The sequence below is a fragment of the Ochotona curzoniae genome, unplaced genomic scaffold (assembly GCF_017591425.1).
Source record: "Ochotona curzoniae isolate NIBS_2020 unplaced genomic scaffold, NIBS_Ocur_1.0 scaffold_4683, whole genome shotgun sequence".
Taxonomy (NCBI): Eukaryota; Metazoa; Chordata; class Mammalia; order Lagomorpha; family Ochotonidae; genus Ochotona; species Ochotona curzoniae.
The window spans coordinates 8,953,432-8,978,694 of NW_024467121.1; the positions used below are offsets into that span (position 1 = coordinate 8,953,432).

The following is a 25,263-nucleotide window of genomic DNA, read 5'->3' on the forward strand; positions in this document are numbered from 1 at the left end:
CACTGCTCTGACATCCTGCTTTCCCACTTCTAACCCACTTTCCTGATGACATTCCTGGGAAAGCAGTAGCAGATGATCTCAATTCTTGAGCCCTTGTGTCCATGTAGGAGTCCCGAAGACGCTCTAGGTTCCTGGCTTTGACCTAGCACAACCCTGGCTGTTGTAAACATTTGGGGAGTAAACCAGGGGATGGGAGATTCTCTTTCTCTCGTGGTTCTTTCTCTGTTTGTTTGTGAAACTCTGCATTTCAAATAAATAAAAATAAATGTAAAAAGGCACCTATCATTACTATCCCAGTACATTATACCAAGTGTGTGTGTGTGTGTGTGTGTGAATGCCGTTGTCTGTAATTAGATTTTAGGGCTAGGTGACCAAATATTGGGAAAGAGAAAATGCCAATAGTGAGTTATTTTTTTTTGTTGTTGTTATAAACTTTAATGGCATTGAGCATCATACCACATAGTGTATGTGATAACTAAATTTGATTTCTTGTTTGAACTGGTAGATGCTAATTGAGTGATCTGGCATTTTTTGAACTGTTTGATATGGGTGATGGCATTTAATTGATGTGGACATGGGAAGGGATCACAGCCAGTCCCCTAATTTTGTTCCAGCGCTTCTTGTTGCCTCCTACACATCATCATGGGATAGAGGAAAAGGGACTAGAAGAAATTTTTCCTTTGTTTAGACCATTGCTGTTAATCATATATTGATTTCATTGTATTTAATTACTATTTTCAAATACCACAACCGAGTCACAAAATTGGTTGGAAACAAAAGGGTAATAACAAACTTTACCTCCCAAAGGACAATCTAATCCAGTCTTCTTCAAATAATGCAAACTACATATAGTTTAGATGTCATGCTAATGGGATACTGTTCACTGGAACTAATATTTGCCTTGTGTTAGTATCATTATTTAGTATTAATATCACACTTTACAAAATGAATTGAAATTATTGATGTAAGTTATTATGTCTTAAAAAGCAAAAGCGTCTATTTTAAATGAAAAAAAATACACATCAGAGCAAGTCTGTATAGAAGAGACTTCGGGGAAAAACCGCTCTGCCCATGCTTTATGGACATTTCATTAAAAACAGGGAGAGTATTAAAAATGTGGCAATCATTTCTCTTTTCATTCATGTCAACTGATAAGTACTTAATCAAACACTACTTCAGAAGTTCAGCCCAATACATTTAAATTCATTCAACCAAAAGTTAGCTATCTTGGGCTACATGGTTTCAATGGACTATTCCCAGTTCACTGCTTCTGGTCTCTAATAACTACATTATAGATAAACTTCAGTTCTGAAATCATTTTTCCTGTTTCCAATTTCTACTCTTCAGATCCCTGCCACAGTAAATGTTCAGGGTTAGCTATTTCCTTCAGGGAACTCCTGGATAGGCAAACTGCTGAAACAAGAAAATAAGCTCCTGCTGATGCACTCACAGCTGGTCAAGTGTGCCTCTGTACCTTCTTCTGATTCCAGTTGTTAGAAGAGTAAATAAAGTTTTATCATTTTCAGAGGAGGACCCCGTTCAGGTCAGCTGATGCTAAGATGTGGTGCATTAGTCAAGTCTTCTATGTGTGTATTTAACAGTGAGTAAAGGCATTAGGTTGAACCTTTGTATTTTTTTTTCTATTTTCACATATCGTCTTGCTTTCACATGATCTCATTTGCTTTGATTGTAGAAGACAAAGCAAATTAAACCAGGCAAACAAAATGAAACAAACCATGCAGAAGAAAAATATTAAGCATTTGCACCTACTGCAGATTCATGCTAGTCTTTGAAAATTTTTCAAACTGACACTTCCATTGAGAAGGAGAAATTGTCTAGCATGGGAAAGTTGAGCAGTTGCAATTGGTGGAAGACATGGGAGTGTGGTGGACCTTAACCCAGGTCTCCTATGTGGGGGGCAAGGACACAAGTACTTAAGTCTTCATCTGCTGCCTTGCAAGATACGTATTAGCTGGAAGCTAGACTGCAGGATGATCCAGGACTAGAATCCAGACATTCTGATATGTGAGTTTCCCAACCAGTGCCTTATTCCATGGTTTTGTACCCTAAGCTGGTATATGTTTTGTTTAATTATTACAACATAGTTAACATTGCCACATCACGACGAAAGGTTAGGTAACTTGTTAAAGGTCACACAAATGGTCACCAGAACAATCAGGACTGAAATTTAAATCCCTTTGCAAGGTTCCACTGTGCATGTTGCTTCGCCATTCTCTGATGACTTTAAGCATCATGACATCATAAGAAGGTCTTGCAAGTGGCTAATCCTCCGACTCCTCTGATTCTTTTCCAGACTGGACTCCGAACTGGTAGTCTTCAGCCTCTGTGACTTCTGATTTCCCCCAGGAGAGGGGAGGAGCTTTGGTGAGCTAGTCTTTCTTCCTTTTCTCAGTGATCCTAAACTGCAGAAAGCAGTTGGAGAGTGCTCTTGGATGCTCCTGGACATGGGATGAGTTGGGAAGAGGGGTGGCCCTGTAGGTTCCAACTCCACCTATGACTGGTAGATGTTTGGGACCGTTAGCCTCTTTGGCGATCCAAAGCAAGGAAACTCTTTCTGCTGCTGAGCATGATACCCACTACAAGTCCCAAGTGATGTTCATATAAGCTGCACTGCATAGGCTGGGGAAAGTTTCAGATACTGAAAGTCATGTGACTGTAAGGTGCTCAAGCAGTCCCTTCCATTGGGAAAGCTGGGCATTTAGACATGAGGACATTTGGAGAGTTTGAGTAAGCTGTCCCAGAGAACCCAGACAGTAACTGATGCAACAGGATGTAAAATTCAGGTTTACCAGCTCACCAAGAAGCTTTTCCCCAATTCCATCAGAGCTGTTGTTGCCTCGTCTGTTTCAGCCCTCTGTGTACATGCCCATGACCGTAGGGATCACAGTTCAACTGTCCCTGCGGCTGTTTATTCCCATGTGTTCCTGCTGGGGATCTTAAGAACGGAGCTGGCAGCCTGGCATCCCAAGGAGTTTCGGCCTCTGCACCTGTTTTCCCCCTGGGAGAGCTGGTTGGGCAAAAAGAGCTGCTGCTGTGATGGAAGCTGCAGTGTGCTCACCTGTGATTCTAATTTTCCTGTGGGAAAGTCGCAAATTTCATTGCCAAACATGAAGGCTGTATTGAATACAACTCTGCCACTTGTGCATTGTTCTTTAGCATTTCCAATACCTTTTTATTTGCATCAAGATACAGGAAAAACATTCCTTTGATACTGTAGGGCAATCTGAGTGTATGTTTTCTGGAAGCATATGTACTCCACTTTCTCAATTTCCATAATCAAATAAAACCTCTGTTCCAACCCTTGCAATATGTGTCTTTTCAAGATTTTTTTTGTTTTGTTTTCTTTAAATGGTCACAAATGAAACACATTTAAGGTGAAGTGGAGAGACTTACAGGGCAGGCAGAAGATGATTTTCATCACTGTGTTGATTATAACCATCACCAGAAAGAAAATGTCTTTACACACATATTTAAAAAAAAAATTCCCTCTCTCACTTGGTGTTTGCATACTAACTTTTGTTCTGTATGTCTTTAATTTTAAGCATTTGAGTGGATTCACAATTTGAGTGCATTCATTTAGAAAAAATACATTTTTAAAAGGCTTAATTGTGGTGCCATTGTTAAAAATGATCATTCCACTTTATTACCCCCCATGCATCATTAAACTCTGAGACACACAGAGAAGAGGGTGCAAGAGCGTGAAAGGTGAAGGAGGGTTTAGAACTGAGAATACTAAGTGCCTCTCTCACCATCCTGAGAGCATCTCACCACGCCCTGACTCCAGCTCCTTTCCCTTCCATGGCGCCAGGTACACAGGTACCCCTGCAACCACTGCATTGCACTTGGAGCATGGCACCAAACCCATCTCTAGCTCTTACACAGTGGGTTGCTCAGGCACAGAAGGAGAAAAAGCAAGGTTGTTAATGGTGGAACGTAAGCAGGGACTTTTCACTCCAACTGCCTCTCTGGACATCACGGAAGGGTAGCAGGGCTGAGAGCCAGCCAGTAAGTAAGACACATCCTGGATGGGCAAGAGCAAGTGGGCTGTACCAACTTCCTCCCATCTGCCTGCTGTCTGCAGTTTTTCCATTGGTTTAAAAAGCAGAATTGTATGGAAAACATTACTGGAGTGAGAAAATGTAAGTTCTGGTTTTGGGCTGAATGGTACAGATTGTATGTCAATGTGGTGATACGTTTGTGTTTGTTGCTCTTTAAATGTTATCAAATAAGTGGTTGCCAGCAGGTTGCATTCTTATTACATGTTTCAAGTTGACATATGGGCATCCCACACAGGGTCTGTTTTTTCTTGTGTGAGAAAGCTGCAAGTGAACATTCAGTCACAGTCCTCAATTTTCAGGATGAGGAAACCGAGTCCCCAAGAAACTTGAGTTGGGGGTGGGGTTAAGACAGACCTGGAGGTCCCAGATCTCAACACTCAGTCTCAGTGATGTACCATGGCATTTCAAAAGCTATGCTTGAGACCCTCGCTGTGGCATAATGAGTTAAGCTGCTGCTGTTTCTCCCTCTCTCCGTCCATAACTCAGTCTTTAAAATAAGTAAAATCATTTAAAAAATTTCTCTTTCAACTGTAGAAATGGTATTCTAAGAGCTCTTCTAAACTTTTGTTACAATGCATATTTCCCAATGATTATGTCTCAGTGACACACATCTGTCTATCAGTTTTGTATTTCCACAGCTACCGTCCCTGGAGTAAGATCGATGGCATCTTAATAGTGCCCAGTCTATCCCAAATGCACTTCACTTGCATGAACCCATTTAATTCTCCCAACCATTCTGTGAACTGGCTGCACACTTTTATCATCCTAACATTTTACAGGTCAGGAAAGTCAAATCCTGAGAATTCAAGGAAGTCAGGTCCCATCTCGCATTGGGCAGTTGCAGGTAGTCTTGCTCAAAAGGTCACACTAAGCCTGTTCTTCCAGGACCATACTCTGCTCCCTGACCAAGGCAGACAGCTGCACAGAGCATCAGCTTCTTGAAAGAGAAGTATATGGTGCATGAGGCCTGAGAGACTTTATTTCTAAGCTCATGTGCATAATGGTCCTTGGGTTCATCTTAAGACACTGCCATATAACAAAAACCACATAAATGTTTGCTGACATAATGGACATATAAAACATGCTCCCCTAGGATTATAAAGAAGCAGAGCATCATGTATAAACCTAATATATAGAGTGGTCTCTCCATGTTCAGTGAATACCTGCAAGTGTGACAAGAGCCCTGAACACAAGAAAATTTTCCTTACATATCCCCATGACATAAGTTAACTTACAAGTTATGCACAGTAAGAGATGAGCAATATCTAAACATAGAACATGAACACGACATAAAAAAGAATCACTCATAATATAGTATAAAGCAAAAGTTAGGTGAATGTGGTCTTTTTCTCTCTTTGTCAGAAAGGGCTAAGCCATAGAGGACCACTGAGAAGCACCAGGATATAGACAGGTGACCTGATAATGAAGACAACACTTAAGCAACTGTTGGGCAGGTGACCTCCAAAGCAGGTGCTCTACACAAAGTAATGACTCACATGCCAGGGGAACAGAGCAGGATGGCACAAGATTTCATTACATCACTCTGCATCACACACATTGTAAAATTTATGGATTTATTTCACATATTTGGACCATGGCTGATCACACATCAGTGGAATTGGGAAAGTGGACATCATGGATAAAGAGCATGAGTGTATCAGGATCACTAAAGACTGAAATAAAGTAAGCTCAGAATGATTGATCACGTTGTGCACAGTGGAATAAGCCAAAAGGACCAAATGCCATATGTTCTATGTGATATAAAGCAATCGTCGTGTAAAATATAAGATCAACAGATATATAGGTAAACATGTATATACATATATTTATCTAGAGGAACTATATAATGGAGACTAGCATTTTGAGAAGATACAGTGCAGTATGCATTTCTGTTTCTGAGTAAAAGATGGATTCCCAATGAAACTGTTAAATACATCTTGACAATAGGATGCTGGACTTTCTAGCATTGTCTACCTTCAATGTCAGGACACACTTAAATAGTAGAATGATGAACTTGTGGCTGTTGAAGGACTATACTATTGTAATAATATAGGGGAAAATAATTGGGGGAGGGGAAGAATGGAGAGGGTGAAAGGGGAAATCTCTGAGATCAGGGAACTGTATCATGAAAAATAAAAATAATGTAAAAACGTGAATGGTGAGGAAGATGGGAAAGAGAGAGAGAGAGGGGAGAGAGGAGAAAGAGAGAGGACAAGGGAGAGAGAGAGGAGACAGAGGGGAGAAAGAAAGAGAGAAAGGGAGAAAATGAAGGACAGGTGAATAATGAATATTCCCAGTGCCTTTGGAGTACCCATCCTACTCTCACTGGCCTTGTGGAGTTGGGATACACACTGCATTGTTGAGGATGATAGTGACACTGGCTACAAAATTGCCTGTCACAGGAAAAAATAATTTCCTTGCAACTTCTAAAATCTCAGGAAATCAACTTTGCGATATGTAAAGAAAATGCCTCTGGGGCTGGTGTTATGACATAGCAGGTGGCATAAAGCAGATGTTGTGACATAGTGGGTTAAGTGACTGCCTGACATGCCAACAGACCATTAGGGCTCCAATTCCTGTCTTGGCTGTTCCACTTCTGATCTAGCTCCCTGCTAATGGTCCTGGGAAAGTAACAGGGGCCTTGGTACCCCTTGAGAGACCCAGGAGAAACTCGTGGCTCCTGATTTCAGTTTGACACAGCCCTGGCTGCTGAGGAAATTTGGGGAGTGAGTCAGCAGATGGTAGACTTGCTCTCTCTCCTCTCTCCTTTCTGTAATTCTGCCTTTGAAACAAATATGAAATAAATCATAAAAAAGAGAATCCACCATTGCCTTCTTTATTCAAAAGGTACTTCCCAGAGAATCCCTGGCAGAGCTGGCCCAGACCTTGCCTTCTGCTTGGTGAACCATCACACATTTGATCTGCCTATCTTTCCTGCAGGTGTTGAAGCTGCCTCTGTCCTTGTTGGGCTCTCCAGGAACATGTGTGAGTTCAGGGGCATTTGCTGCTGTTGCCCACACGGCCAGTGTTTACTCTGAGCTCTGTATAGAGTTGATCTAAACCTTGCCTGGTGTGTGTCATGGGCTGAAGCCCTCTGCCCATGTGTCCTCATTCCCCTTTCCTTGCCACCAGCCCTCTCTGGGCCTTCTCTGTAGGAGCTGCTGCCGGCTTCCTACTCTCTTTCTCCCACTCTAATAAGCCTCTTGCACTCCACCATATGTCTGTAACTAGTTTCCTCGGAAACCTGACCTGATGTAAGGAAGGGGCAGATTTTAAAGACTATGCAGCCAAGCATGTATGTGTGTGTGCAGATCTCAAACACTGACTTCAAAAGAGTATTTATTTGAGGGAGAAAGCGAAAGAGGAAATGTGTTCTCATCTGCTAGTTTAAGCCCCAAACACTTGCAATAGCCAGGTCTGGATTCAGGCCAGATTTGGGAGCCGGGGTCTCATTCCAGTCCTCCCATCTGGGTCTTAGGGACCTAATATTCTCACCTCTCACCCTCTGGCTCCTCGAAAGTGGATGAGTGGGAGTCAAGCCAGGTTCTCCAGCGTGGAACATCAGCATCCCACTTGGCTTCATAACCCCACACGCTGACTTTTGAATTCCTTCTGGGTTTTCTACCATGTGCTTGCTGATATGGCCCGGGGTGGAGATCCTACTTCATTCTAGCATCCTTCTCTATAGAAACAACACTGCCCACAGACACAAACTCTCTTGGGAGCACATGGAAATGCACAAAGGCAGGCATGCACAGAAAAATAGTCTGACAAGTCACCCAGGTGCTGAAAGAAAGGCTTATTCACAATTCAGCAGAGGAAAGAAGTCTCAAAGGAGGGATTGCCTCCCCCAAGACATCTTTTAGGGGTGGGCAAGCAAGTGGTGGCAGACTTGGCAAGCTCCTCGTATGCTTTCATCCTTGTCCTCTGAGTCCTGTGCCTGGGGACTCTGGCTTTTTCCTATCTTGATGCTCGTTTTTTTTTTGTTGTTTCTTTCTCTGGCTCATTTAAATGTTGGCATTCTCCCATTTGCCATCTCCCTTCTGCTGTCTCTCTCCTTTTCAGTGTAACAATGACTCCCAGAGGAAGGCATCGCCCCCCCGCCCCCAACCCATCCTTGTCCCTGTTCACAGCCATCCCAACAAAGCCTGTTTCTGGTGGGCAGGGTGTCTGCTGACAAAAGCAACTGTACCAAAGTAGGGAGGTGCTGCTGAAGAGCTTCCTCTGACTACCCTCTCTGTGGAAGTGTCAGCAGGAATCCAGAGAGTCAGAGGCCTGGGGCTAGAAGACCTGTATCTAGTGGGAACTGACCATACAGAAAGTGCCCATTGGGACCTGGATCTGGTGGAAGCTTCACCACTCACATGAAGTTCCCTGTGGTTAGGGTTCTCCAACTTGCCCCTACCTCAGCTGACCATCTTTCCTCCCCCCCCATGAGCCCTGCAATCTTTCAAAATCAATTAACCCCTTTCTGTTTTCTAACACACAGTAGTCTCTTCTTGTTTGAAACTAAACATTACTCTGTGTGTATGTGTCACTCGTTTTCAGGCAGTCCCCAATTTTTTTGTATTTCGAGTATTCTGCTTGTTTGATAAGCCTGGAAGGTCACTGGGAGTGGAAGAGGTGACAGGTTGGCATCCCAGAAATGAACCCGCTGCTAAACAGCACTACAGAAGCTCAATTTCTGCCTAATTTATAATCATCCTCCCAGATCAATATCAACCGGCAACACTTGGGCATAGGCATGAAGCATTCCTTTACTCAGTGTTCTCAGTCGCAAAATGGTGCCTGTTTCAAAGGTTTTATATGAGGGTTGGATGTACTGTCTTATGTAAAGCACTTAGAACAATATGCATTCCACCCAGAGGAAGCACCCAGTATTAACTGTCAGTCATGTCACTACTACGACCATTTTCGTCAACATTTGTGATCATGAGTATAATGTAGGGAGGGGTACAGTTAAGTAAAACTTGATTTAGAGACTTAACTAATGAATAGTCATATTAAATATGTTTAAAAATGCTGGGCATAGCATTGCAAACATACGTATAGCCTTTGAAAATTTATGGCAAAAGCGTATTATGGAAAAACCATGTATGGATCTCAAAAATGTTTTGTACCAAAATAAGCATTTTAATTTTGTTTCTCATAAATTTTCTGTAGTACATTTATAATGTTTGTTAAATTTTATTAATTTTTACCAACACTAAATTAATAGGGATTAAGGTAGCAGATGCTATTGCATCAACATGAAGCATACATTGTATAGACACACTAATTGTCTAAATGCTGTATGAATGTATATTGCATAAGCATTTACTTTACATACATACTGTAAAATGTGTGTTGTATACCCATTTAGCACACATTGTATAGCATTATATACACAAACTGTATAAATATTTATTATCAATAACAGTATTATTAATCACCAACAAAACCCCTAATACCTAATTAACGAGGGACAGTCTAAGAATTCTATCCATGTATCATAGCAATGAAATGATCTGTCAAACAACAGAGTGTTAAAAATGGCCAGGGAGGTGCAGGGGTGTCTGAATGTGAAGCAAAGTGCTTTTGTTTCTTCTCGAAAAATCCACGGTGCCCTTCTGCATGGACCACAAGAGGGTGTGTGTGGCCACAAAACCCAGAAGACGAATGTGCTGAAAGGAAAAAAACTATTGGAATAATTTTTTCTTTAAATTATATAAGAAGGCCACAAAGGATTGGGGAGTATGCTGACAGAGAGCAGGAGGCCTGAAGGGTAACCTAAGAACTGAAATCTGCGGGGTAAGGCTCAAACCTTGGGTTTCACTCAGAGAACAGAGCCACCCTAGTACATGAAGGTTGAAAATAAGAGAACTTTACATGAACCCCAATGATATCCAGTGATAGGAATCCAGAAAGTCCCAGCTTTGATGAGGTCAGGACATTTAGCCCAAGTGTCCAAAGCTTTCCTTATCTGACCCAGAAGCACAGACAAAGGAAATGGGGTTTGATCATATTTGTCCTCAGAGGGACTCTTAAGTGGAGGCCCAGGACTGGCGGAAAGTCCATTCTTAGGGAGACAGGACTCCATAGAAAACCACCACGTCTTACCCACTCTACCATGTTCAGACCAAGCATCAGCAAAACAACACATCGCAGCTTCTAAGAAACGAGAATGAACTCACACAAATCAATGTAAGAATCCCTAAGGTTTTCCTCCTTCTCTAAGTAACAGAATCTTTGAGAATTATTGAGTAATTCCTACCTAAATAGTTTCTATTCTGTCTTTCCCAAAGTTATGTAGTGAGATCAATGCTGTGAGACAAGTGTGCCATTCACTTCTAATGTTTAATTCCTGGTTTTATTGTGAATAAATTCTTTCAAGGCCCCCCACCCTATATCAAACCTTTTATTTTTTTTTCTATGGAAGAGAAATCAAACAGTGAATACCAGTACAGATGAATTAAAGAACTCCTAACAGCCAACGGACAGCATTCAGGTTTTGATCACCTCTATAAAACTTGTTTACTAAGTGAATGATATCAACAAAGTGTTTCTACCAGAGAAGATTGTTAAGATGGAGTAAGGGAGGCAAGAAATGCTCCAGTCATTAGTACTTTAATCTCATCACACCGGGATGTTAGTGATCCCTTTGTGTGCTCTCAGAAGGAAGGAAGCGGAAGTGCTTCAATTTGTATTTATTTTATTTATTTGAACTGCAAAAGGAGGGACAGAGGAAGAGAGGGAGGATGGATGTGGGGAGAGAGAGAGAGACAGAGACAGAGAGAAAGAGAGAGAAAGGGAGGAGATTTCCTATCTGTTATTTCACTCTTCAAATATCTGTAGCAGTCAGGCCTGGACCAGGCTCTAGCCAGAAGTCAAGAACTCAATTCAGGTTTCCCTCACAGATGCAGGAATCTGACCATTTGAACTGCCACCTGCTGACTCACAGGGTACACATTAGCAGGAAGCTGGAATTGTCAACATAGCCTGGACTTGAACCCACTCTGATAGCGGGATGCAGGCATCCCAAGTGCATCTTTATTTCTCTACCAAAAATTGATTCCAGAGAGACGACTTTGTGCTGTCAGCTGCTGACACCTGCCTCTGCTTCCTGCGAGCTTTCACCCCGCTCACAGCATTCCAGTCTTCCTTTAGTGTTTTCCAATTGCAAGGAAAGCTGTCTGGTCCTTTTTTCCAAATAAAGGTTCAGTTTGATTTTAACTTCAGGTAAACAGTGTGTGTGTATGTCTGTGTGTGTGTGTGTGTGTGTGTGTGTGTGTGTGTGAGAGAGAGAGAGAGAGAGAGAGAGAGAGAGAGAGAGAGAGAGACTCAGCTTCAGTTTCATCTGTTAAATCCCTCACAATGAGCCTGTGGACCTAAGCAAAGTGCTCGCCTTTATGTAAAAAACAGCTTCACCTTAGCGTGAGAGTGATGTCTCATGTAGCAGGACATGCTTGCTCCCTCAAGGATGCCAAGATGGTCCTGCAAGTATGGGATTCTGTATCTCTTTCAAGCAGATAGACAAGGAAAGAGGTTCCTTCTCCTGAGGACTTTACAGACACATTTGACATTTTTAGTATGTACATTGCCACATCCAAAATCTCAGCACCCACTTCACACACACCTGTTCTCTGCACCCACTTCACCTCACACCTGCATCTTGGGGAGAGGCAGGGCTGGCAGGGAAGCCGACACAGCAAGTGCTCCCATGGCGCCCTGCAGGCATCTCAGCCTGGCCCTGCCAATTACCTTTGGAGGCAATTCCACCGTGCTCCTCTCTGGTGGTAGAATACTCTCCTGCCCTCACAGGACTGAATGACAACAGAAGGTTTTTTATCCGCCCTCCCCTCCCCGCCACAGTAAAGCAAAATAAAAAAAGCACCAAAGGACCTGATCCATCTTCTGAAGGGATGAGCTCGGAGAATGAGTTGAGTGTAGGGAAACTGGGGACCAGAGGCTGTGTACGGAGCAAGGGGGTGGCCTGAGGAAACAGAACATCTGCTGTAGGTGCCGATGGCAAAACTCACTCATGTGGAGTCTTATGGCCCTATGCAGGCAGTGTCCGGCCCAGAACTTCAAGCACCACTATCCATGTCACTGGCATGCATTCCACCCCAAGAAAGATAATAACTCTGCAAAAGCTGTGTGTGGGTCAGTCTCCCTGACCTTTCCCTCACAAACATTGGAGCTGTGAGAAAAAGCCCTTGGCTTAGGTGCTGCGGGTCAGACAAATGAGATTTTCTTGCCTCTAGGTTTTGATTTAGCTGAAAGGCTGAACGCCGTGGCCTAGATTTGAGCAATGTCTTTTCATCCTCTATGGGTTTTTCACTCCCTGAAATGGGGTGTTTTCTCAAAGGGAAAGTGGCTTGTGTCTGTGCACGGGGTCTGAGCAAGAGTTGCATTTTCATACCCAATGTCCCTTTATTCATTAAATAAGCAAAGTGTCATTTAATAACCCAGGACATCATCTGTTCTTCTAATTCTTGACACTAGATCGCATGAAAGGAAGAGATGAAGTTCAGGCTGCCCAAATGGCCAACTTTTTATCAAATGTCATCATTTTGGTTGTCACAGAAATTAAGAAATTAAGACAAGGAAGGCAGTGAGACTATAGCAGAGATGTAATAAAAATGGCTAAGTGGGTACTTTGAAAGTAAAAATGTATGGGCTCTGTGTGGTAGCTTAGTGGCTAAGGTCCTCACCTTGCATGTCCGGGATCCTAAATGGGTGCTGATTCAAGTCCTAGTGGCCCTGCTTCCCATCCAGCTCTCTGCTTGTGGCCTTGGAGTGTGGTTGAGGATGGCCCAAGGATTTGGGACCCTGCGTCTCCATGAATCAGCTCAGCTTGAGCCATTGTGGGCACTTGGGGAGTGAATCAGCAGATGGAAGCAATTTTTCTCTGTCTCTCATCCTTTCTGTACATCTGAATTTCTAGTAAAAATAAATAAATCTTAAAAAGAAAGTAAAAATGTGAATGCTGTCATTTCTCTATTTCCTCACAAACTCAGGAGCGAATCCTTTATGGGTGAATGTCTGCCCTGTCCAGGTTTGACTGCCACAGTTTCTCCACATCAGCTACTCAAATACTGCTCAATTTTTTATAACCCCAGTGTGGTTGCAACTAGAAATGGTGTTGGGGTCATGTGCCCCAGGCTATTTGCACTGAATGAGAAATTACTGATTCTCTGACAGACCTTCGCTTATTGATGTAAGTGGTAGTAAGGATAGGTAGACAGAAAGGCAAGGGGTTGCCTATTGATAGATGATTGCTCAGTCCAGCAAAACTCAGAAAAATTGCTGGAGACTTCAGGGTTACCGGTATGTTTAGAGATCAAGAGGTCAAGGTCTAGTTTGTTTGAATTCTAGAATAGCCTCTGGAGTATTCCTGGGTTGGGCACACTGCCAAAGGTTAAGCTGGCACATACTGTCCCCTTGTGCAACTCAGGAGGTGCCAGGACACCTAGTCTGGAGCTGAGTCTGGAGGGCACCATGTGGGGGCCCATCTTGTGGGGACTGTCTGGCTGGTGGGTCATATAAGGCCCAGGAAATCAGTGGGTCTGGCCCTGTCAAACTAACCAGGCAAGGCTCAAATTTCAGTAAATATTTATAACAGGCTATATATCTAAACTAATAAATATGTATGGCCCCCAAACAATGCTATAACTACTTAAATAGCCATTGACTGGAAAGAAAGTTCTTTACCCCTTCTAAAGAGTGGTGTTATTCCTGGGATGTTTCTGGCAAACAGCACAGTGGTAAGCCATCACAACTCTCTAATGTGACATTTCTACACCTATTGTTTTAAATTTAAATCAATTTAAAATGAGGGAAATGAATGCTTTCATGAATTCAGCTCTTTCTGTGAGACTGGGGTAGGATGTGAAGCCACAAGAGAAATGGCAGAGTGTGTGGTTTTAATATTTTTTTACAATGAGTCTGTAGGTAATTAGTATTTACAAAGTGGAATTTTCTCATAATCAGCTCTAAGTAATTGGATAGCCTGGAAGGATCTCATGTCAACAGCAGAAAAGGGAGCAATGAAGGATTTGTACCTGGCAGCCAGCTATATTAGTGGATACTGTTGTCAATGGCTCTTTATGGAATATCTAGCCTGTACACACACACACACACACACACACACACACACACACACACACACACACACTCATGGTATTAACTTTGCATGTGTAAGTCTAGTCCATGTATTAAAAATTTGATTTTGCCCCTCTGAACCCAATCTCACAAAATTGATGGCATGATATGAGCCATGGACTAAAAAACACCACCCTCCCCAACAGAAAATAGTGAAAAATAAATTCTGAGCCACCACCCCTGTGATTACAATCTTTATTGTGAACATTGGCTCACAACAAAGCAGACTTTATACAATGTCATCTTTGCTGCTTGAAAGCTATTTCAAGTTTTTTTTTTAAAGCTGTTACTTTGCATTAAGTGTAATCACAAGAATCACCCTTTGCTACCCTTTCCAAGGCCACAAACAGGAAGTTGAATCAGAAGTGGAGCAGCCAGAACATTCACTGGTGCCAGTATGGGATTTTGTCATTACAGGTGCAGAATTAGCTTATTATATTAGAATGACTCATACTGAGACACTGTGTGTGTAGGAGACCTGTTTCCTTAGAATTGCCTCCGCCAAAGAGCAAGCCCAGGGAGCATGCTTGTGGGAAATGCAGGTTCCTGATCCTGCTTTGAAAATTCATTGATTTTTTGCTACAATAAATCCTGCTGTGGCAACCTAACCACAACTTTCAACATATTCCTGGGCATAGTTAATCTGAAACCTTTTTCCTGAAGCTATTGCTAAAAGAATAGGGCTTCTACAGAGACTGTTCTGAAGCTTTTCTCATAAGTCCAAGACATTGGTTGAAGGCATAAAACATAACAATGCATTTTAGTTGTCTGCTGTGGATGTTACCTGTGAGTCTAGCCTTGCCCAACAAGGTCATCTTGTGTTTTAGGAAGGGTAGAATTTGAAGCCTTGGGTAAAAAACATTAACTATCGGTGTTGTATCCATTTTCCAGAAATTGCAATCATTACCACAGGAAGGAGTACAGGAAACTTTTCTCTGAGATTATATGTCATGTTGCACAGATGGGATTGTTTATGATGCATAGACCAGGGGTTCATGATGTATAAACAGGTGAGGCCTAGGATGTTGGTTTGGGCTTTCTTCGTGTGCAGATGAGTGACCTCTGCTGTACATTCAGGGATGGGTCTATCATGTATGGACTGGGGGATTTCATGTCATATAGACAATGAGATGATGCATATATAAGAAGAAGACCTATGGCGTGTAAACTGTGGAGTTGCATGTTGTATGGGCAACAGGTCTATGATGTCTAGATTGAGGGGAGAGTTTGTGATGTATAGACAAAAAGAATACCTGATGTATTTGCAGGGAGGTGGAGATTCCATGGCATGTTCACATGGTATGTCCAACTATACGCAAAAATGTATGGTTGGCTAGGCCTGTCCGTTCTGTAAATTCAGCATATGGAATCTTGGGATAGAGCTGGAATGCCAAGCCACATCTCCAGTGATTCTTGAAATCTTTGTCTCCTCACTCCAGTATCTGGATCCACCAAAGCAGGAGTCTCATTTAATAAAACTGCTGATGGTTCCTGGTTCTGAGTCCCATCGTCTCGCTCGGCCCCCACCCAACCCTGAGTGTGCATGATGGGGAGGGGAGAGGGAAGGATAATGAGCCCCGTGGGATGGCGTGTGCTGTGGAGTGATGAATGGCTCGCAACCCTCAGGCTGCTCCATGCCCTTCATCATCTAGTCGAGTTGGTTAGTGGACTGTCAGAGAAAAATAATTGAGCAGCTGTGGTTTTAACTGATGTGCTGCGTTCTGGGGTCAAATGACTATTACAAAGTAGTAGCGCTGCCTGGTTTTGCCATCATGAGAGCTGGGGGTTGACAGCATGAAAGAAGAAGGCATGGCGCCCAGAATTCACTGACATCCTTCAAATTTCCTGCTAGGGGGAAGCAAGAAATTGTGCCAGGGGAGGGAGAGAAAAGACATTTCCTACTAAACAGAAAGCCATGAGGCTTGGCTGTGGGCTGCTGAGATGGTGCCAGCCTCTTTGTGAATGCTGGAGGATTTTGTGTGTACTGAAGGACTTCTCCTGGATGCCTTGAAGACAGCTAACCAAGTTCAGGTCAAAGGCCCCAGGCAGCCTTGGCAGGGAGTCCATTCCTCTGCACAGCCCCACTCCTGGCTGCAGGTGTAAAGTGACTTCCACAACTGCTATTGGTAAACTTAGGTATAGTTGGTGAGGAAACAGAATAGCAAACAAACATTCAAGAAACCAAATAAGGTGGGATGCAAGAAAAAAGAAAGCAAGACTTCAGAATACCCTAGAAAGAGTACGGGGATATATATCACGAAACTGTTCTTCCTTTTCTAGACCCCTTTATTTCCTTTCTGCATTTATTTGAGGGTGAGCTGAAAGGCAAGAATGATGTTGATACTATCTGTTAGATGTACAATAAAGAGTTGGGCATCACAGAAAGGAATGTTGAGAGAGCTAGAAAAATATCCACCCTGATTGGAACTCCTTGTATATAGTGTAGGATCATGCCTGCCTAGCTCTGTGAGAAGTAGGCCATGGTCAGCTTTGTCCATTGTCTATCTCATGCATGCTCAGAGTCAAATGAATATTGAATGAATGAAAGAGTAAATGAATGCTCAAACCCAGTATGAGTCCAAATGAGGGACTATACTGTTACACATTTTGTATCCCTGGGCAGTACCTGAAATTTCTGTGGCACCTTTCATTCCTGAACAGATTTATGATATTCCGGGGCAACATCGTGGATTCTATTCTCAGTATTGTGACGCTTGATGGCAATGATAATAGCCATAACTTACAATTATTGAGTACTTACTATGACTCCCTTATGGGGCTAAGTGCTTTTTAACTATGTAAAATGGTTCTTGCCTTGATTGATGCCCCAAAAGAATACAGATGATTTTCTGCATCTTCTACATTAGTGATGGTCACAAATAGTCCTCAGAACAATAAGAGAAAAGGCAACTGGCATAAACAAGCAATTATAAGACCGAATAGAACCTGGTTGTTTGAAATAGTAGGAGAATAGATTTGGACACAAAATATTTCTGCACTTTCTGCACCAAAAGTAGGTAAATTCTCATCAGAAACTGAACCCCCCAGTTATGTTGTACAGATGATTGTGTTGGCAGAGTGAAATCTCTAATTCTTATTTCTGTCTTCCAACATGTTCCTCCTTGTGTTTGCACTTGCTGCACCCTATGTGGGGAGACTCGCCTTCCCTACTACAGGTGCCAACTTCCATCAGGACAAGCCTCATTCCTTGGCTTATTATGTTGGCAAGAAGCTCAACCCTTACTGTCCATGAACACAAACGTTTTGCCTCTTGTTCCTGTCTTCTGGAGGGCAGACAGTTTTGATGACCAGATTACCACATGGCCTGGAGAACAAAGCCAGTCCTCTGCCAACCTCTGCCTGCTCCTTTCCTTTCTGGTGTTCCCTTCTCCCTGGTGACGTGCTGCAAAAGTCTACCCGCTGTGTGAACTCTCCTGTCACCTCTGCTAACTTGGAGTGTTGACATTTTCTTTCCCCTCCTTTTGCAGCCACCAGATTCTCTTTGCAAAAAGAATATTTATGGGAAGGTGAGGCCAAAGGGGTCACACTCTGCTCACAGCCACTAGAGGAAGGGGACCTGCCCACTTCTCCATCATGACCACAGTAATCCCCAGCTCACATCTTTCCCAGCATCCTTCTGCCTGGTGGGCAGCTCCCTGACAAGTCTCACCTGTGGCAAGAGGTTACTTTTACTCCTGCTGGGGGTGTGGCCAGGCAGCCGGATGTTGAAGAGGGCCTGCAGGGCAGCCTGGGCGGCCTGGCCCTTGGCCAGCTTCTTGCTGCGTCCTGAGCCTTCGAACGTCCTCCCATCCACGCACACGGCCATGACAAAGCTCTTGGCCCTTGGCTTCTCGGCTGTCTCCGAGAGGCAGACATACCTCAGACCGGAACGCAGCTCGTTCAGCACCACCACTGGATTCCTCTCCCCTGAGGCCGTCGGGGCTGGCTTGGGCCTGTGCGGCCTGGGCTGGCCCATCAAGTCCAGGGTGTGGTAGATCAGCCGTCCATGCCGGTAGGCGGTGGACAGCAGGTCTGCATCAACGGGGCGGCAGACTGCATAGTCCTCATTGGGTGTGGACGGCTCAAATTCCTTAAACAGTGTGTCCGGGAAGTCGGCCTGGTCCGAGGTGAAGTCTGTGCATGGGCTCGTGCCGTTGCCCATGGCCAGGTGGGCCTGGCAGGCATTGGGGAACTGCACAAAGGACTTCAGCGCCAACTCTGCTGCTCGCATCTTGGCTTTTTTCTTGGTTGGCCCAGTGCCCTCAAATGTGAGGCCATTCACTTCCACTGCCACAGCAAAGACTGGAGCATGCACTGGGCCTGTCTGTGACACCATCCGGTACTGCAGGCCAGGCTTCAGTTCATGCAGCTGGACCAGGGCATTCTTGGGTGTCATCGACCAGGAGAGCCTCTTCCAGATCAGCTGGAGTTTGCAGAAGTGACCCCCATTTCCTTCTTCCAGGGGTCTTTTTCTTTTTATGCTGGGTGTGCCACCGCGGGCCCGCTCTCCAGGGGGTGGGGGCCTTGTCCCCAGGTTGCTCACATTGCGGTTTTCCTTCACTTCTGCACTACTGGTACCTGGAGGTGAGAACAAATTAGTTATGACCCAGCACATGGGCAGGTCACACCTAGCATCAGTTACTATCACCGGTGACCTTATTGTAAAGCTTGAAACCAACACATGCAAAGCACACAAGCCAGGCCTATCAACTGCTGTAGTGGCTATGAGGACCAATTGTCCATGAGGAAGAAACAGGGATGGCATAGTGTATAAAGATGCCATTTGTAAGGTAGGCATTCCATATGGGCATCAGTTCATGTCCTGACTGCTCTACTTCTAATCCAGCTCCTTGCTAATGGCCTGGGAAAAGCAGCCTAGGGAGGTCCAAGTTGGGACCCTACAGCTGTGTGGGAGACCTGGAAGAAGTTCCTGGCTCCTGGCTCCTGGCTCCTGGCTTGGCCCTGTCCTGGCTGCTGCAAGAGTCTGGGGAATGAACCAAGAGGCAGAAGATCTCTCTATCTCTTCCTCTTTTCCTGTAATTCAATAAAATAAGGAAAACTAAGACTTTTAGGAAAAAGAAGAAGGTCTGACATTCTCAGCTAGTTGTTGGAGAGCTGAGCTGGACAAGAATGATAAAGAGGAATCAGGTGGGGAATGTGTGCTGCTCCTAGCATTCCCAGCTGCTGCTCCAGGTTGGAGTGTCCCCTAAAAGGAGGCAGCTGTTCCTGTCTGCCAGTGCTGAACCCAACACAAAATGGACAAGCAGCCCTTCTTTCCTATGTATTTTGGACAACATTAAAGGTCAGAGAGGCCTTCCCTGTGGTGCAAACAAGAAGTCTTCCCATCTGCTGCAGGCACAGTGCTCTGCGGACCCTGACCCCAGCACTGAGGCCAGTGGCTCTGCTGTGTCATACATGGTCTCCAACTTCAAAGAGACGTTCTCAAAATCTGACCTCTTCACTCACAACTGGAGGTGACAAAGGCTGCTCTGTTCTGACATTTCTCTGAAGGCAACGGCTAGGATGCCCCCATGCTTCCTCTTTTGGTACATAGTTGTTTAGAGCTTGGGCATGCTATTGGTTTATATGCTTGAATGACAGGGATGAGTTATTGTGACAACAACGATGTGGTCCCACTGTCTGAGTTATTGGTCACTTGAGCTTCAGCAGAAACTGTTTTCTGGCTCTTTTAAAACACTGCCTCCCTGCCCAGGGATTTATCAAAAGTCACAGGTGCTAGGAAATGGCTTTTATACTTCTTCAACTTCACTACCAGGTTTATCCAGAGCTTCTGAAAAGCTGGTTAAGTCCTCTGTGTCATTCAGTGCTCTGGGAAGTCCACAGGGGTGCTTTAAATGAAAAGCCAATTAATCATGTAGTGAGGTGGGAACTGCTGGTCTAAATGAATGCAGCGGGGGCCACTCCAGGCAGCATGGCGCTCACACCTCCCCTACTTGGCAGCAGGAACCGTCTACTTCTTTGATTTCTTCCCCTGAGATTTTTGCCACCTAACCAAATTTTTGCCAACATTGAAAATTTGATGTGTCTTTAAGGACACAGATTGATGGTAATGAATGTAAGCATATCTTTGGAGAGCACTTTGGGAATCATGCTTTGGGGCTAGGTCCCCGATGCCCCTTAGCACCCAGAAGCCGACAAGGATGAAAGTATCCATTGCAGCATGGTTTTGCCAAACCAAGAGCTTAGAAAGTGTCTTAGCTCCCATAGTAGAGAAATGACAAATAACATATGATGCAGCCATACAACAGACTACATTATGATCGTGACATTACAGACTCTGCATTTCAACGTAGGTGAATCTCAAAAATACAAAGTGAGATGATACAATCCACTTGCAATATAATCCATGGAATGGGCTGTCATTGATCCTAATTGTTGACATCAACATTGTGCATTATTCAGGTAGTCATATGTGTAGGGTAGAGCTGCAGCTATATGCATAGTAAAGATGTACCCCAACCTCTGCTGAGAGTGGAAATGAACAAGAGGCCAGAGAGCAACTTCAGCTAAATCCCTGATGTTTTATTTCTTTTGCACCGATGACCCAGTGTCGATTTAGCAGAATCATTATTTGCTAAATGCAAGTGAAAGATGCATTTAAAGATAATTGAATTTTTCTGGACAGCTCATCATAGACTACTGTTCTCTGATAAAGCTATTTTATTTTGAAATCAATCGTGGTTTACCACATGCCTTACTCAATCTCTATTGCCCTTTATTGTTAAATTCCCAGATCTAGTGTAAAGCATTCTGAAAATTATGATAATGAATGGCAACTGTTGTCTTTTATGGGTCTTCAACCCAGAACCTGGACTTTGTTATGGTGCTTATTTCTAAAGTCAGCACTAGGAGTGGGTATTGTGATCAACTTTTAATAGGTGAGGAAACAGGCTCAAAGAATAGACTGCTAGTTGACTGAGATGTGATGTGACCCTAGGAAGCTCAAATTCCCCTTACCTTTATTGTTGCTGTAAAGGCGATTTTTATGAAACTAAATAGTCCCATCATCGTCCAGCCATTGTGCTATGACACTCTGTTCTGGGCTTGCTGAGAGGCAATGACAAAGCAGAGAACAGAGTCTGTGCCCACAGTGTGATGTGCTTGTGAGCCAAGGAGGGCAGGCACCCCATTATTCCTTTTTGCACTTTCAACGTGACCCAGAGACTTGGAGCTCTCAGCTCTGAAGGGGGCAGGCTGAGAATGAGGTTGTTCTTATTAAGCAGGTGGAAACTTAAGGCAGTTTTCACAGCTAACTCACACCTTAAGAGCAGATGCTGGGTGCGGGTCTGGATGTTGACACACAGATATATTTCCCCACTGGAGCTGGGAAGCTGGACTGAAGTGAGGCCTGGTTGACAGGGTACCACACTCTTAGTGTAAAACCCCGATACTGGAGAATAACACAGAAAAAACACCCTCTCACATGCACAAAAATGCCTTTGACACTCAGGTGCTTTTGAGAGGTGTCCCGACTCTTAAGAACGTTTAACTTTTCAGAGTTGTCTGCCATCTGCTTGCTCTGGGTGAGCCATTGGCCAGGCAGTCAGGAGTCCTCATCATCACCATCTCTCTCAGGGGGTGAAATAGTTCTTGTGAAAATGTTTTGACAAGAGGCGCAAGACCCTGCTTTGAAAGTGCTCCCTGTTAAAAACCCATTTTATCACTGCTTTAGTTTTCTAAATTGTGGAGTATTTATTTTATCTCTACAGTATTTGTTCTTCTAAAGAAGCTTTGGCTTTGGAGAGGTAACTCTGTTTCAAAGTGCGAATCACAGAGCTTTGTGAGTTATAGGTGCATACAATTCACTGACATTCCGTTTTGGCAAAAATGATCCCCTTCCAAATACCAAGCACTGAATCTCAGCCATTTTTAGTCACCATTCTATATGCTGCATCCAGACCAAGGAGTTCTACTCCTTAGGGTATTTCAGGCCTAAGGATAGTAGATCAGATTAACCATATGATTCCCTAAATTGAATTAAAGAAAGGAAAAACTCCACACAACACAGAATTCAGCTCCTTGCACCGCATTGCCTGGAAACATGCTTGCAGCTCTCTAATTTCCTATTGATTTCTCACAGTGTGAGGGTTTAAGTGAGATTGTAGTGTGATTAGGTGGCCCAAATATCAGATGATCTCTTTGGTATCTCAGAGTGGCAGAAATCACAAACCTACGCTTTGTCCTCTAGCTGCTTGGAATTCATTCCATATTCTTCCATTTCACATTTTCTATGACATTTGTAATTAAAGCTTTCCATGGCATCAACTGTGATGATCAGAATGTGGTGTCAGAGCCCCTTCTGTAGTAGCCAATAAGCAGTAAGCCATGAACAGTGCAGACTGTGGGCCCTATTCTGCAAACACTGCTAGAATTTGTGGAAGGGTGTTACCCACTGGTTTTGGGGTCAGTCCCCTGCCTCTTCATTTTAAAGGTGTAACTGCTCTATTTAACTGAACTCCTGAGTCAAACAAGGACTACAGATCTCAGCTGTACCCTTGCCTGTGGCCTCTGCCAGAGGCACCACAAGACATGAGGGGTGGGAGGGGGGGGTTAGTCTCCACTTTAGTGAAAAATGCACGTGACCTGGGGCAAGTCAGTTCACTTGTCTAATCTCCATTTATTGTAGACATGAAATGACGATTTTGATTTTAGTATTCTTCTGATAAGATTATAAGAATATATGTGGGTAAACTAAGGCAGCACATACAAGTAGAGAGAGTTTAGCAAAAAGTCTATCAGAGGAGCAAGTTCACATGTAATAAAAAAAAAAAAAGCAGGGAAATGATGAAGGCAGGCCCTGTTAACTTGTTTCCTTGGTACAGGCTCAATTTCTGTTGCTGCTTATTTTATTCATTGAATTCTCTACTGATTCTCAGACATTCTAGAAATGCCCAGGAGGAAGGGCTAACTGAGCCCTTTCCTCTCCTGGTGAATCCACTGACTCTGACAATCAGGTGCCAGGTTAGCTCTTTGCCATCTTGAAAATATTTTGGTCCTTTGTATGCGGCCAGTGAGCAGCACGGGCTCTTCCACAGACAAACCAAAATACATCTCCTCAGCGTTTTCTTTGGTTGGCGAGGAAAATGCTTATTCCTACAAACATTATCGGAACCTACTGAATGTTAGTAATCTTGCTAATTTCTGAGATAGAAGAGGAAAAAGTAGAATCATGGCTTTTTTTTTTTTTTTTTAAGAGAGGGCATCCCTGGGGAGAAGTGCAGACTCCTGAAATCCTTTTGCTGGGACATTTGCAGGCACCAGAAAAGGGACGGAGAGTGAGCTTGCCTTCATACCAGGATTTCGCTTTCTCACCCCTTCTCTGATGCTGCTTGAAGACACCCTGAAACTCGCAGGCAAAGCTCATGCTCAGGTGTCATGTGCCCCGCTGGCAATTTGTTACAATTCTTCGTGAGTTTTTCACAGGACCCCAGTTCAAATTTTGTCCATTTTTCTTCTACATGGAAGGTATTTAATGCATTACACTCCCTTCTTCTGACCCAGAAAACTGCCCTCACTTTTTTGTCTCTACTTAGTTCACAGATTTCACACATGCAACTGTCATATATAGTAACCCAAACATAAAAGGTCAGCAGCCTAATACAGCTCTCAATTCTAAAGACAGACATGAACAGCTGATGCATGTGTTATTGCGATCACAGCACCACAGAACCTAAACACAGAGGGCTGTGTCCACCTGTAAAACACACTGCTTTTGCTGTTTCCCAGCCTTGTCTTCTAGTTCCTGTCTTGGGGGTTAGTGTACACACCTGCCATGCCTGTGCTGTTAAGGGGGTTTTGAGGACTGCCTGCCTCTCTCTTTACTGACCTGTGGGAAATAACCTTTTTGAGAGTATATCCCAAACTTTCAATCCTTTCCATGTATATTACTGGGAATACTTAAGATCATTTGACGTATACCTGTTGACTAAAAGAATAGATTGTTGTTCTTACCACAAACATGGAATCAAGGAAAGTGATGGCTGTGCTAACCTACTTGAGTATAGCCATCATGTATATGGAGGAGCTTCAAAAAGTTCATGATATGTAATTAAACAATAGATTTATTGATGTAAAATCTTCAAAAATTCATAAAGACTGCATAATATGGAGACATTATTCATGAATTTCAGAATTTGAATACTCTAACAGTAGCTTCTGTTGGTGTACTTTCATACCGTTAATACATCATGTCGTGCGCCTTAAATGTGCACAATGCAATATGTGGACACATGTGAGTTTGACTTGGTTTCACACAAGCCTGAGTACAAGAGATGGCCAGCTCTGTTCTTGCTCCTGTGGGGCTGAGACATGAGCTCACATTGAGTCTAGATGAGTACCTCTTACTCTTTGCTGGTGCAGGCAAGCTTGGACTTTTCCCATCACTCTCCAAGATTCCATTCTCTTATTCTCTTCTGGAAAACACTTTGGAAACCCCAGAGAACAGAAATGTGTTCTGGCATGTTTGTCCCTAGAATCCAGTGTGAATTCTGCCGTTTCTGGGTGCTTGTGGTGAGACTAAAGCTGACAAGAGATTCTGAATCGCACACATCTGTCATGTGGTTAGCAAACACACACTCCAAAGGGTTGTTGAAGGGCCATATGTGTACAAGCTTGTCATGGTCTATCACATTCACTCAGAATGTGCATTTTATTGTAATTTGTTGGTTGGTCATGATCACTGAAGAGTCAGTCACTGTCTTTTGAGAGAGCAAAGAGGCAAGTGTGGGGTTCTGACTCCCAGGATTCTTCCAGAGAATTACAGGATTTCTGTGACCCATGTGACAAAAGGGATTTAGTGCCAAGAACAGATATGTTATATACTTGGAGCAAATCAGATCAACACTTCCTTACAATAATTAGCAAATCTTTAATTCTGTTCCTGCAATCTATTCTCATAAATAATCATTGATTATGCCCATCATAACTTGCAGACTTATCATGTTTCAGAGCTGAGAGAAGTTCTACAAGAAATATGATTCTCTCTCTACTAAGCCAACTTGGAACCACCTGTCATTCTAAA

General features: G+C 43.5%; 1 protein-coding gene across 1 annotated transcript in view; it reads right to left on the minus strand.

Annotated features, from left to right (window-relative positions):
* ADARB2 (adenosine deaminase RNA specific B2 (inactive)) overlaps nucleotides 1–25,263 on the minus strand; it is a 183,289-nt gene that overhangs the window by 136,506 nt on the left and 21,520 nt on the right. The window contains exon 3 of the mRNA XM_040968291.1: nucleotides 17,893–18,800. Coding sequence (XP_040824225.1) covers nucleotides 17,893–18,800 — 908 coding nt within the window. The remainder of the gene's footprint in view (nucleotides 1–17,892; nucleotides 18,801–25,263) is intronic.